At 33.0% G+C, this 15,779-nt stretch overlaps 1 protein-coding gene across 1 annotated transcript; it reads left to right on the top strand.

Moving 5' to 3' along the window:
• Positions 1-1,688: 1,688 nt before the first annotated feature.
• LOC133182625 (sushi, von Willebrand factor type A, EGF and pentraxin domain-containing protein 1-like) lies at positions 1,689-13,159 on the top strand. The gene is made up of 25 exons (XM_061317473.1): positions 1,689-1,775; positions 1,927-1,999; positions 2,195-2,513; positions 3,303-3,427; positions 3,653-3,859; positions 3,943-4,134; positions 4,237-4,488; positions 4,594-4,800; positions 4,941-5,153; positions 5,385-5,897; positions 6,061-6,231; positions 6,493-6,654; positions 6,741-6,936; positions 7,069-7,277; positions 7,365-7,541; positions 8,254-8,484; positions 8,822-8,995; positions 9,173-9,361; positions 10,214-10,378; positions 10,992-11,114; positions 11,600-11,785; positions 11,924-12,079; positions 12,404-12,757; positions 12,845-12,912; positions 13,034-13,159. Exons 1-25 carry the CDS (start codon positions 1,689-1,691, stop codon positions 13,157-13,159), a joined length of 4,875 nt encoding a protein of 1,624 aa, XP_061173457.1.
• Positions 13,160-15,779: the final 2,620 nt, after the last annotated feature.

The following is a 15,779-nucleotide window of genomic DNA, read 5'->3' as shown; positions in this document are numbered from 1 at the left end:
TTATGAAAACTTTAAATAAGGTTTTGTCTCTGCACACAGTATTTTGGACACGTCGTGAAAAAGTGAAATGCAGTTTCAGAGCTACTTCCACACATATCACAACTTTGATTTTCTTTTAAAAAATGATTAAATAAATAAGCCATGAGATTTGAAGCATTCTTAATTGACAATGTAATATATTCGCTATGCGACTTCCATAGTTGTGATATATTTTTTTTTTTTTAGGTTTTAAGGAATATAATGATGATTATAGTGTTGGAAGACTCTGAATATATCAAAAGGTAAACATTCTACACGTCTAGTAGTTGAAGGAAAAAAAGTAGGCCATTGGTTACTAGAGTCTAAGAACCTGGGGTTCTGAACCAGGAAGCTGGAAGTCATCCAACAATTTAAACAATTTGAAAAAAAAAGACAAAGGACAAAAACTTTCCGTTCTTAATACTATCTTTTAGGATGGAAAACCCTGTTGATATTTAAATGCTTATGTACGTATCCGAAAATTATGCAATTGAAAATCATAAGCAATTATTATAGAATTTTTGAATTGAAACTTAATATTCGATTAAAAGTACTTGAAATAATTCTAAGTTGAAAAATACTTGACTTAGCAACTTAGAAAAAGAGAATCACAAAAGATCATCTTTGAAATGTATTCTAGATATAAAGATGTAAATCTCCAAAAGTGTATTTGAATTTATTGAAAAAATGTTTAGGAAAAAATTAAAATGAAAATGAACCAAAAAAATGTAATTATATAATAAAAAGAAGCATCTCCGTATCATCTTGATTGCAACGACGGATATCTGTTTTAATATTCTCCGAATTATTATCAGCCTCCATGAGAAAAAAAATACTTATTAATGTAAATGGTAATTAGAAGAAAACTCGATGAAATACACATTAAGAGACTAAGCTTTAATGTCCACCACAATGCCACTCTCTCTGTCCACACACATACTTGATATGTAGCTACTACTCGTATGAGTATTCAGTCATTAGCGCCTTGAATTTTTTCAAATTTTTGAATTATGCATTCTGTTTAATTTATATATATACAAGTTAATTTAGTGGAATTCAAACACATTCCTTATCAAATTAAAGAAACACTTCTTCACAATATCTTAAAACTAGATAATAATCACAAACGAGGAACGTGTTAGTACTATTCAAATGAAATGGTTTAAAAGAGAAGTCGATAACTTTACATATCAATTAATACTCTTTATGATTTTAACGCATTAAATTGAATTGAAAAACTTCATAATGCTATATTTACCAGAATGGTGTACCATGCTTATTTTGAGAAATTGGCGATAACTTGGAAATACCAGTAGTAAGATTCAACTTTTCGAAGTTATTCATAGAGATCAAAAGTTATAAAAGTACATGTACTAACTGTTTCTGTAGTTTGTCGATCAAACTTGTTTGTACTTGTTCATTCTTCGGATTAACTATTTATAATGAATTTAAATAACCAAATGCTACAACATCCAATCCCGTGTAAAACTTAAACTTCACCTGCATGGAACTAAAATGTCAGCAAAAACTTTAATCCTTCAGGGCGGAAGTATTATTTGATTGGTCTAAACATCGATATAACCTCTGAAAAAATATCTTTTATGCTTAATGTCTTCAATATATTTGCAGAATTAATTTTTGGTCAAAAGCTAAACGTATAATTTAACAACATGCGATGCATCCATGTACATTTCGGGATAACTGTACTGATAACAATTCTAGGATGTTTGGATGATAGTATTGTTGAAGGGAAAGAGGTACGGGTTATAAAAATCTACTGAATAAGGAAAACGAGAGTTTTTAAAAAAGAGATAAGAAAAGATATTTAAAAACAATCAATTATAATAAATAAAGAAGGGTTTTTGATTAGATTTTATTATGCTTTCTTTCGGATTCTGTCCCTGACAGTTACAGAGTCTTACCACATATGTTAGGGAAGAACATCCCAACATTCATGTGAACATCAGAGAATCACTTAAAGGTACAGTATATTTTATTGAAGTCTTTTGGATATAATATTTTTTCCCGGGCATAAAAGCACTTTGCATTTTAAATTCATAATGTTTAGTGTTCAGAAATGATAACTGATCTAGTGGCTTTTTTCATCTGAAATAAATTGAATTCAAACTGAAAGGGAAGATACTGAAGAATTAACATCTTACTTTAACTATTACAGATACAAATAAAACTTCAACCCATCATGTGGTAAAAAGAGGTTTCAGAATAAGAAGAGCGGTAAGACGTATAACCAGAGGTGTGTCAAGAGTTGTGTCAAAGGTCGTGTCCACGGTCGGAAAGGTGATTTCTAAAGGTGTTAGTTTTATAGGAAAGATTGTTTGTTTCTTTTTCTGCAAAGGTGGTCCCCCACCAAACAATCCTCCGTATTTTACTTCTTGTTCTGGCCCTCCAGACCAGATTGCACCAATGGGTCAGACAAGTGTATCTGTAACGTGGAGTGTACCAAGCGCAGTAGATCGAGAGGACGGAGCACTAATGTAAGTAATCAATGATATCATTTTCTTTTGTTTGAATTATTGAATAAATCAAAGAGATTAGAAATATGTTCTTAAAACTTTCTAGTTTCTTATGTCATGTAAGAGTTAAAAATTGTAAAACATGGTCTTTTGAGTTTGTCACTATCTCTCCTGAAAATTCTATTTTTTTCAATTTCATGTCCTGATTCAGGAGTCCGGAATGGTTAATTATTTATCCCTATTAATCACACTTAAATGTTCTCTAGTTACGCAAAGAAGTATTTTCTACACGATCTGGCTGTTTGTACGGACCTAAGAAGTAATACTAGACAATAGTAGACAGTTTTATAATAAACTAAAAGAAATGTTCCAAACTTGTAACCCCCTCCCCCTCCTTTCCTCGCCTAAATGACCGCTATCAAAAAGACACGATACATTTTTTTGGTGTACATTTATGTACTTCTTTTATACTTCCACAATAGCGTTTTTTTTTTGTTGCGGTTGGGTTTGTCTCATTTATTTGGACAGATTTTATTAAATTTCTATGAAATGTAAAGAGGATGAAGTACTAACCAATTAGATCTGAAAAGATATGAATACATTTTTGCATCAGGATAGAGCTTACTAAACACAAACGAAAAAATGTCTCCAAATAAGGGAGTTTCCATTAAGCCTAAGCTTTAAGAATGGTTTCTGTAAATATTTTCGAGAAACTACTATATAATCTAAAAGTAAACTTTTCCATATTTGATGACTTTTAAACACTTTCCTTCAGTTCTTTATAAAAGGTTACTTGTTTTATGATTTCAGAGCAAATTTGGTACAAGGTAATACTCACGATAGTCTATTTGAACGTGGAACTCATACAATTATATACAAAGCCTCCGACAAAAATGGATTAACTGCTTATTGCCATTTCACTTTCAAAGTCTCAGGTGTGTGAACGTAATAATATACCATATTTTTCAGAAAATATAATGAAAGTTACTGTTACGTTGATTGAAATAAATAACTGGAAATGTTTAGTCGATGAAGTCTCTTTATAAGTTATCTGAGTTCAGTTATTTTCTTTTTTATGTATTAAAAACTCATTTAATAGTAGTAAATAAATAAGAAATGCATTTCATATTTTCTTTTATTATGCCTATTTTGTTTCCAAGTTATTGCATGTGATCCAATTCAATGGCCAATCAACGGATTTGTAAGATGTGATAAACCTGTTTATATATATGGGAGCTACTGTACTATTGGCTGTAACCAAGGCTACCAGATGGTATCTTCTGTCGCCGTAGATCCTGATCGTATCATGTGCGACAAAACGGTCGACAACAAACCAATTTTGAATAAAGCAATACCAACTTGTAAAGGTAAAAATATTAAAAAAAATAAATCATGAACAATGAATAAAACTGATCCATCAGAACCATACGACCTTTTTTTAAATATTCAGAAATAACATGTGCTGCCAATTCATCGGCTCTTGAACCCTTAAACGGCGCTGCTGTGTGTACCCATAGCAACCACAAATACGACAGTTCCTGTGTAACACAATGTATCAGTGGATACAGCCAGACTTCCGGCATCATATTTTCTACCTGCCAAGAGGACACGACTTGGTCCACGGATCTACCAGATTGTAAAGGTAAGCTTACTCTAAATCTTTACAATGTCCTCCCCTGAAATTTCATGATGCACGTAAAAATAAGGGACAACTTTTCACTTGTATATTTTTATGAACATACAGACAGTGAGTCTCCTGAAATTTCTAATTGTCCGAGTAATGTACACACTTACACGGATAAAAACAGTCAAGCTACCGTGGTAACCTGGACAGAACCCACGGCAATAGACAACTCAGGGCAGGCTACAGTTTCACAAAGCAAAGGACCAATGCGTGGCTCCAGTTTCCGCCTTGGACTGACAGAGGTTAGATACAAAGCAACTGATGCTGCAGGAAACACCTCACCAGAATGTATTTTCTTTGTAAATGTTGAAGGTACTGATAAAATAAAAGAAACTTTCATTTCATTCTGCTTATTGTATTTTAGCTTTTTTATGATATATATAAACATTTTCTGTGTATTCTGGTCACTTGTTTCAGAGATTCGATGTGATCCACCAGTAATTGCAGACAAGTACCTGTTTTACCAATGCCCAGATGGGTACAGTTACGGTTCCACGTGTGAATTAAAATGTATGGGAAGCTTTCCTCTGATTGGTAACGACACGATCACGTGCGAGAGGAATGACAGTTATTCTCCTCCCCGTGGTTACTGGAATATGGGTGGCACTGAGCCATTTTGCTCTAGTAAGTATTAAGGAAAAGAATGAAGGAGAGATTATGAGCCAAAACACAATAGTTGAAAACCACCATATCTACAAATTGTCGTTTGTATCTCAAGAGTAATTTTGAAAGTAGTTTACAATTTTGAAGTTTTCATATTATAGAAAACCCTTGTGACAAATTACCTGCCCCAGAAAACGGTGCAATGGTGTGTGATACATGGATGTTTGGAATGCAATGTCAGATGCAGTGTTCTGGTCAGTACGATATACCTTATGGTACTGTTAGTTCCAATGGAGCCCCTTTCACGGGAGTGTTCACATGCTCAGAATCCAAGGGAGAATACACTCCATCCAACACAGTTCCAGGATGTACAGGTGAGTGATGTAAACTATCAAATAATGATCTTGTTATAAAATTCTTTCAAGAATAAAACATCAATGTTTTGATATCATATTTGTCTTCGATGGGACATCATGATGCACATGTATTTTTAGTGGTGATATACACCAGAATTTCAAATCTTTTAAGAAACATTAACATCACTTAATATTTTCAAACTGAATCTTAATGTATTGTTTCGTAATTAATATGTACATGTCTTCAAGCTTTACGAAGACCACGCAGAACAACGGTACTTGGGGATTTTTTCTACTACACCGGAGACTGCAACGACCCTACAGTGCTCGAAGAAATTAAACAGAACTTCATTGATCAGATGAATTTCCTTGAAAAGAATGGATTTGGCGGTGTCTGTCCTTCTCAGATCGATTGCAATATTAAGAACACAGTAGTTACTTGTGGGGCAATCACAGGGCGGAAAAAGCGATGGATAGATAATTTATTAGACTTTTTCGTTCGAAAGAAAAGAAGTACACATGAAATAAGGGTGGAAATAACCATGGAAACAACTTGGTTTGATTTCAATTCAACTAGTGGAGCAACATTTTACTTTTTAGAGGAAATACAGAAAAAAATTTTCAATGAAATTAAAGGATCTGCGTCAGCTGGTAACTTGACAGTGAGAGGTTTAGCTCCAGACATCAGTAGCTTTGCTCTTGGTTGGAGTGACCCCGACTGTCCTGTTGGTCACGCTATCCGATGGTCTACATTGACATGTGGTATGTCCTATTTACAATACAATAAGTACATGTAAATACAGAAGCAACCTGAAATTCCAAACATATTGTATATCTCCCATCAATGCTGAATTTAAATTGAAAAAAAAATCCTACCTTAATTAATATCATATCAATAAAAAGTACATGTAATCATTTACTTTAGTACCTTGTGGACCTGGTACATTTCTTGACAATTCGGATCCTAATAACCTCGGATGCAAAGACTGTCCAGTCGGAAAATATAAAGAGGCAGCTGAAGATGTTTCTTGCACTAAGTGCCCTGTAGGAACATCAACATTGTACTCTGGATCTCGGAACTCATCGGATTGTATTGGTAATGACATAGGGCAATGTTTTTAGTTAAGAAGATATACAATTTGGGTCAAATTTTTTATGTACAAATATACAAATTTTATGAATATTTACTTTCATAAACTTATGCTCTGATAAAAATACAGTCCTGAAGAATACAAGGAGTGAAAATGCTTCGAACTTATTAAAAAAAACTAACTACATCGTACATGTAGCTGTTCATTTATCATTGTTTATTTAGTGCGTATTAATACAATAATGAAACGACATATAATCCCTCTAGATATATGCAGACCGGGAGAGTTTTCATCCACAGGACTGGAACCGTGTCACCAGTGTCCAATATCGACTTACCAGGAGGAGGAGATGTCGGTTAATTGTACTCTGTGTCCACCAGAGAAAATTACTGACTTCTCTGGAACAACAGGAGGGAATAATTGCTCATGTATGCTAATTAAAAACTTAGAGTCGATATTATAAATGTAAAGCAAATAACGTGAATACGTAATGTTTTCTATACTTTAATTTCAGACTATGACATTCAGTTGAAAACCCCGGATGATTTCATTACAATTGACGCCCCTTCATCACAACAACGATCAATACTACTGTCCTCCTGGATTCTTGTTCCAAACGATACAGCTAGCTTTACATTATTTTCTTCAGAGTCAGCTAACTTCAAAGTTAATATAACCTACAATGATACATTGTACATCACAATTAACAGGTACACAAAATACGATATCAATTTTTGTCAATAAAAATTTAACAGAAATACGTATGACATATGGATGGATATATATATATATATATATATATATATATATATATATATATATATATATATATATATATATAGTCTGCATGTGACATCTGCTGTGGCCTTTCATTCAAACATCTGGTCCCACTTGGCAGTTCAGATTGATTCGTCTACCCAGACAGCTGTTGTGTTCCAAAATGGACTTCGACTGCAAGAGATACCACTAACATCAATTATAACCTCTGGTGATACCCTAATAGATTCATCATCGATAATTACTTTAGGTTTAAACGAAAATTCGTACAGCGGTAAGCACCTTTGAATATACGTCGTACGTTTATATCAATTTAACAAAAAGGAGAGTAACTGTATTGAGACTACATTTTATATTTTAGGTTACCTCATCTCTGGCTACCAGGTGAAATTAACCGTTTTATCCGACATGGAAGTTGCTCAACTTGCCGGGGAATGTCACGCGTTCGAGTCGAATTCTTACATCTCCATGGACACTATAAGGAACACCGTCAGTGGAAGAAATTTGATGAACACAGTTACTCCAAGCATTTGTGACAGTACGCAGCTTATTAGTCATTCATCCTTCTTTAATTTTTTGAACGAAAAATATGACATTCAACCTCAAAGTCAAAGGCATAGGTTGCTCCTAAATTGAGTAAAGCAAACTCAGTAAAAAAGGGGTCAGAATGGGGTGTATGAAGCCACCTAGGAGAACATTTTCGGCATAAATTGGGAACTCGGTCTACTGTCCTTCCTGATATACTTTATTTTGACAAAGATAGTCATGTTGTATATTTTATTTGTCAAAATAAAGTATATCAGGAAGGACACTACCTTGGAAAGTAAAGTAGGACAAGAAAGTTGGTTGTATTATATATCTTTGGATAAAAGATGAAGTCCTGTTTAGGAATTAATTCTAATGTGTAAGGTTTTCATACTTTGATATTGACTTGTCAATACTGAGATAGAAACAGAATGTTTGTTTCTTTTAGGGTTTAAAGTCATTTTGTTTTAATAAATTTCCTTGGTCTGTTAAGATAGTTAATCTCTGATCAGGAAAATTAACGTAAAACTGAACATATAGAACTATATACGTATAAGAAATCGATTAAACAATTACGTCCATCTTTTCAAGTATTGTTTCGGTTACCAATACTGTTTAAATTAGTCTTAAAGTTAACGTTGGGTCATGCGAAAATGAATCGCCTGACGAGAAATAACGCGAATCATTAAGCACGGATGAATGAAAATATATGATATTATTTTCAGACGTGAACCAGTGTAGTCCCAGTCCCTGTAATGGACATCCTTGTAAAGACGGAGTAAATTCATACACCTGTCACTGTACGGATGGTTATCATGGAAATAACTGTCAATATCGACCCGACTTTTGCTCAAAATCGCCCTGCAAAAATGGAGGGACGTGTTCCAACGCCGGAAGCAATTTTACATGTTTCTGCGTAAGTGGATTTAAAGGTGACCGATGTCAAGTAGAAATAGGTAAGCCTTTTTTAAAAAGTAACATATTGTAAATCTACATATTTTTTGCTAACTTTCAAGGCAATGATGGTTCTGAAAAAAACCTCATTAAAGCTCTTATCCTTGTCGTGGGCATAGCCTAACCTAACTTTCTGATAAAAGAGATATTTCAAGAAAAGTATTCTGTATATAAAATCTGATATTTTTCAAATAAAAATTCACTGAGATTTAACGGTAGATAATGTTGCATAATTCAAATTTTATTATTGATTTCATAGTTACAGTGAAATAAAATGCTTTTCCTATGTAAGAACTATTGACATGAATTAAGAGTCATGTGACTCAACTCAATTTACAGTCAATGGGGGTTGGAGTGAATGGACATCGTTCACGGAATGCTCTGTGACGTGTGGTGGAGGAGTCCAGTCTAGGAGCAGAGTTTGTAATAGTCCCTATCCTGACTCGGATGGTGCCCAATGTGATCCTTCTAGCGCTAACGAGTCTCAAACGTGCAACATGCAGCCATGTCCAAGTAAGCGAAATAACATCAGATTTTGTTTATTTGTTCTCAAACAAAACACCAACGCAAAATTGAATTGGAAGCAGGAAAGCAAATGTCTGAAATAGTTCAAATCAAATTTTAGACGTGTAAGAAAAGTTTAGAACAAGACGTATTTAAAAGACATAAACACAGTTTGATCTTCAACAGAATGTGGTGCATTGAGGAGGAGTTTTGGTAATCAACTGAATTGTTCTGTAACGGATGATGGACACGATATATGTTCTGTCACCTGCAATCATGGCTACACTTTTGTCGATGGGAATGACGCACGATCACATTACATATGTGGACCAAATACAACATATACATGGGATGGTCAGCCACCAGCCTGTGGAAGTAAGATGAGTCCCTTATTTAAGGAAGTTGTCTATTTTTAGATGTGTATGAGACGACAACTGATATTGGAGCACATGACAGTAATAATCTGCATAAGTGAGGAAACCCCTTTTGCAAGAATTATTACATGTTCCAATTTTGACTATCATCTTCAAACACACAAAAATAGACACTTATTGCTTGTATTTACATATTTACATTTTACTTAACAATTACTGTAATTCTATTCCGGATCAAACTAGATATATACGTTATAAAGGTATGCATACTTCACAAGAGCAATTAATCATATATTATTATATAATTTTATTATTAATTTAACAACTTATTTTATTGCCTTCCTTCCTATGGCCTCTATCTCTCTTCCTAATCGATACATTTACCATGTCCCCTTGTAGAATGGCAACCAAATAAGGACACATAAAAATAGTTTGAGAGGGTCACACGAGATACCTTGCACCTTGCTGTTATTAAGGTGTAATCCGGTTTTTACTGTTATGATTGTTTTTGACAAAGTATTGGCAAAAGATATAGACATTTATCTTTTCCATTCTTTGCAGATTTCCTCATTTTAGCATACACACTACACAGAAAAAACAAAGGTTAAACGAACATATTTGTATAGAATAACTACGTATACAGAGCATCACAGTTTTTATGAAGGATAAAGCAACATCAACACATTATAATAGACGAAATGATTGTGAATTCTTGACATTTTAGTTTGGGATAGAGAATTTTAATTTCATTGTATGCTTATATATTCTTCAAAATCATGAAGAAATTGTCAGTGACAATCTAGCACTTCACACCAAAGATATATGTCGCTCTTACTGCCAGTTTTTAATTCAGGAGCAAAGAGCCCCCGAAGAATATCTATCCTTTCAACAATAAGTTATGATCCAGAGATTCCATGTAGTGAAGCATCAGCGGCTGCATCAAAAATGAAAACTAAACTTGAGTCGTCGTTGTCGTGTTCACTGAACGGAACATGCGCAGTTAAAGTGGAAAACCCAGGTAATGATTCTCTACAGCTTCGATACATACAATGTAGAGTATTACTCAGTATTTCAACAGGTGTTGTAAAAAGTTACTCAGTTAAAGGTTATACTTTTTCTGAATACTGAGGATAGAAGACCCACCTTTACAGAAAATAAACGTTCGGTAGCAGTATCTAAGTTTAATAGAAAATCTGAGTTGTTCTGTATTTTGTATGAACATCCTTTAGATCAGGAAGAGGTTAATTGCTGTCTCGAATCAGTACTTTATATTTGAATGTGATAGCTGTTCATATAATGAGTTCTCGTTTAGGATTAATGGACGTGTCCTTCAATTGATAATGGTACTTGTCACTATAAAATCATTGATGAGATGTAGCTTAGGTTTGTGTTGGATACTTAAGTCCAAATCTGTTATCGAGAAATGTGTGAAATATGAATACACTATGTTCTACTAGCTGTATCTTTCATAAAGTATTTTCTTAAGATGAACATATGTATCTAAAAGACAATAAATTTCAATAATGCTTTTTGTTAAAGGTTGCATAACAGCATATACATGTACTTTCTTGTGAAATATTTTACTTTAAGATCGTCTGAGTTTTTACAGTTGTTTTTTTATTTCTTCCTAGGTTGCATTCCATCAGCTGGTCGTCGAAAACGCTCGACATCCGGGGAACAAACTATAACTTTATCACAGACATTCATTTCTGGGGACAATCTAAATTTAGAAATGTTTTATTCCACAGATAATTGTAAGTTGACAGTGCATGCAATTTTGTTCAAATGCGAACATATCTAACTTAACACGAACAAATCTTTTGTCCTATAAACTATCATATGCTTTAATGTAGAAGGACATTAAATAGTGCAAAAAGATCAAGGTTTTGCTCTGACTTGGAATACAAGATACATTAATAATATTGATGAGATAAATCAATCAGTCTCATGAATAAATTGTAAACCATTTCTCCATATGCCATACCTGTGTACAAAACTATTCAAGAAACAAATTAAATTTTTAGGAGAGTGTCAATAAAACTTTTTGCAAAGATTAAATAAATAAATAAATCTAAAATCCAATTATCACAATATGGATATAAGACAAATGAAAAAAAGTTATTCTTTCCTGATATGTAGAGATAGTTATTATGAATTGGTCTTCACATATATAAAATCAACACAGACCCCATGTCAAGGAGGCTTTCCTAGACAATTTTTTGAACACTTTTACTTGTAGTGAGCGAACCTTTGTATAATTTGCTTCTTGGAGTATATGAACTGGAGGCATCGGCTGTAGAGATGAACAGCAGTCACAGTGTTCTACAATTTGAACTCAATGGTGTAAATTATACATCAAAAGCGGTTTCTACGTCTTCCCTCGTGGATTGCCCGGATGGTCAAGGCAGAAGTGAGGCTCTTTGTGGTATGTAAGCAATTGTCAAAAGATATCAGTGTTATTGTTGTTTAAAATGTGGATTAAAGTGAAATATACCCTTACGATAAAAAGACATGTCAAATTTTCTAATATCTATCTTCTGAAGTTCTTTCAAATTTATTTTAGCCGATTGTCCAATGGGAACATACTCACAATCCAGTGTATGTGTATTGTGTCCGGTTGGAACATACCAAGATGAAACCGAGCAAACATTCTGTAAGGCTTGTCTCAGTGGTTTTACTACCAAGTACGAAGGAAGCAAAAATGAAAGCGATTGTTCAGGTACTTAATAAAAATATTAAGTATTTTTACCTCAAAGATACTAACTGTAAGAACCATCCAATGAAACTTACAACACTTAGCATAAAACATGCACAACGGTTCCTTAAGGTTGTGTTTGAATGATTCAATTTGTTTTCAAAATCATTAATTTTCGACCGTTATGCTGATTTAAAATACTTCTCCATTGAAATCACGAAGAAAGAGCCATTGAGGTATATCTTTATACGCTTGTAAATATCAAATTCCCATTCAGCCATGGAATTTTTGCAAGAGAATATGTGACGTATGTAAAAATGAAGAATATTTAATTCTTTTATTTTAAAGAAGAAACCTCAACAACAGACAAAAGTACCTCTCAATTTACTTCAACCTCAGCTTTCTCTGAATCAACTGAAACTACAACATCAGCTCAACAAACTTCAGTCACCATGCAAGTGACCACAACAGCATCTTCACAAAGCACAGCTTCTATTTCATCTACCTTCTCTCAAACTCAGGACCTGAATCAGTATTCAACTACACCAACATCATCACAAAGCCAAGCCTCTATTTCTTCTCCCAACGTTCAAACCCAGGACCTGAATCAGTATACAACTACATCAGGATCAACACAAAGCCCAGCTTCTATACTATCTACCACCTCCCATATACAAGATCTGAATCAGTATACAAATGAAGGTTTGCAACTGTAAAAAGAAAATGATCGTATCTTTTAAGATTGTTCACAGATTGAGTTAATGAATAATTTATTTATTCTATCTGCAGATAAAGAGATGGATCTCCTGTTGGTTACAGCAGTTCCGGTTCTCATCACCTTCCTGATCGTGTTTAGTGTAGTGTCCTCCATCCTCATATACAAAAAAATCGCTAGGTAATTACACGTCATTTATTATTTTTTTTAAGCGCAATGCATAACAAACATATTCGTTAAACCACATTGTCTCTCATTTTCAGACTCCGGACACGTTCTGCATTACATGCAAGAGGCAGTTGGGCAAGTTTAAGTATGGTCAAGCCTCACTGTGTACAGACACCACCTCCGGTATATCCAGACCCTATGCCCTACAAAACAAAACTTGATCAATTATCAGTGTCGGAATGTTATTGAATTATGGCATTTCAGTGTGAGTTATGTGAAGGATTGAATTTTATAACAATTCAAACTACTATGTTATTATCTGTACGTTTATTTTGGTATTGAAAATGTGTTTTATAGTTGGGAAACGGCTTGCTTACTGGTGAGAACCTTTAAAAAGTCATGTTAAAATCGAATATTTTTCTATCAAAAATGTGGATAAAAAAGATTGTCGAAAATAGCATGTGCATTCCTTAATTCTTTTTGTTATAAAGTGTTGTACACTATTTTATGACGACAACAAGAACGAGTACGAAAAAAAATCTACGTGAAACTAATTAAAATTGTAAGGATCAAAATCCTAGTAAATTTCCTGTAAATTGGTTATATAGTGTGAATCCTTTCAGTTAATGTCAAGCGATGGAAAAATGTTAATACTTAATATTATTGATAATCATCAATAATGTTAGTAAAAACGTGATTTGTTATGATTACAAACGTAACATTCAAAAGACTTTAAGAATTTACAGGCTTTGCAAGGAAACATTGGAAAAAAGAATTAGTCAGCAAAGCAATCTTTATTAACTTGAGTATTAATTATAGTCTGATTTTTTTCCAGAATTTTTAAAAAAGAAATAAGCTTTCTGATCCATATTTTGAACTGTACACTGTCGTGATTATCTTTTTGTGCATGTATTTATAAAGATTTATAATTGTCTTGTTTCAATAGCAGAATATAATTTCATTACAATTAAAACAGGCATGTAATCACTATACAAAATTACTCCAAAGATTTGAAATAAAAAAAATTCTACAAAAGGTGTATAACATCCGTATTGGAACCATCCCAGCATTGTTGTCCTTAAATGGATTCCATTTTTTTTTTCATTTCAGTGCAGACTTTGGTTTTAAGTTTTAATCTTTTAAAAAATTCCTTTCATAGAGAAAAAAATTTGTCTGGCCCAAGTTGAAAATATTGCTAAAATACTTCTTCCTTCAAGTACCCATGCGCAGAAAATTGAACAAATTACCAAAGTGCGTTATTATGGACTATATTCACAAACTTTGAAAAAAAAATGTGCACGGCTTGATAAGTATGATAAATAATTATTTGAACATGGTCAGATAACTTTTCGGTGATGATGTCAAAATGGGGCCCAAGTTTATATGCTTATTGAAAATAATCTTATCGATGCAGAGCAATAAGAAATTGAAGAGAGTAAGCAAACATACATGTATGTACAAACAAATAATAAGTTATAAACTCTGAATTTTACATTGTGACACATTTCAAATCAGAAAATTAAAAGAAAATTACATTTACAGGAATCAAAAATACGGTAAATGCCTATCATGAGTTTTTATTTAAAAAAAGGATTATCACAGTCGGATTACAGTGTCGATAACCCTAATACATGTAATTGGTTATGACCGCTAATATCGGACAGATGTTAGATAGTTTCCAACAGGATTTATAGGAAAGTGTAACTGTTGCAAATCTTCTTATACTAGTCATGTTTGACTTGTGAGGGAATACGTTATGAGTGAAAAGACCTTAGAGTTAGGGAGGTTATAATCTTCTGGAATGCTCCGAGATATTTTAAATATATGAAATCAGATTTACATGTAAATATATTTTATATATCATATCTTAACAATAATCTGAAGAAAATAAATAAAATTGCTTCAATTATAGGTTAAAAGTTAAAAGTTGGTACAAGATTATTTATTAATAATTATTTTCTTTATTTCGTTTAGAATCGACCTAGCAATTCATTTTTTTTTTGCAGACAATAAATGAACGTTTTGTTTAAGGAATATTTTTACTAGTATTTGAGAACATTATTATAATATGTGAAATGACAGAAAAGTTGTTGATTCGTGACCTTATAACAGCCATTTTCTATTTCTTTTGTCCATCTTTCATTTTGTAAGTAAAAGATATTTATTTAGTTTAGCAACAAACGATTTTGATTAGAGACGTTTGTCGCTATATACACGTACTTTCAAATTAAGTATAAACTACGCAATGATTCAGACAGCATTTTAATTCAGAACAAGTATAAAGTACCCAATGATTCTTACAGCTCTTTAATTCAAATCATGGTTCCGACTGATTTTAACTCATATAAAATATCACACTGCTGTTTTGATCTCGACCCTGGTATCAGCCCGAGCGGATGGTACAGTGTATCGGCCCAAGTCCGGAGGGCCGAGGCCATCCCAGGGCTGTGATGTTGTTTATTCTATAAAGCTAAAGCCAGTGGCAATAAAAGAACGAATATAAGACATTTTTTCTAACAAACAAAAAAAAATTATTAATTTTTGTAGAAGAAATGAAATGAGAGTAATCTTTATTAATTTTTGATATTCATAAAATTGAAAGCTTTTAAAGACATAGTTCGGAAACGAAAGTGCTACGAATTTCTACCCTGACCTTTTCATCTCAAAATCAATATTGGTCTTTTTTTAGGCCATAGGGAGTTGTAATATTTAATTTCATTGAAAGAAGCTCAAAAAAGAAAAAAGAAATCTGAAAAATGTTATTTGCAATGAATGAATTTTCTACCTTGACCTCTGATTTTTAACCTCATAATTAATAAGAGACTTCTTTTGGCAATATGG

The sequence above is a fragment of the Saccostrea echinata genome, unplaced genomic scaffold, assembly GCF_033153115.1.
Source record: "Saccostrea echinata isolate AGI-Se365-2 ecotype Australia unplaced genomic scaffold, CSIRO_AGI_Sech_v1 ptg000009l, whole genome shotgun sequence".
In the NCBI taxonomy this organism is placed as follows: Eukaryota; Metazoa; Mollusca; class Bivalvia; order Ostreida; family Ostreidae; genus Saccostrea; species Saccostrea echinata.
Note: the sequence above shows the minus strand (reverse complement) of the source record. Positions and strands in the feature narration are given on the sequence as shown.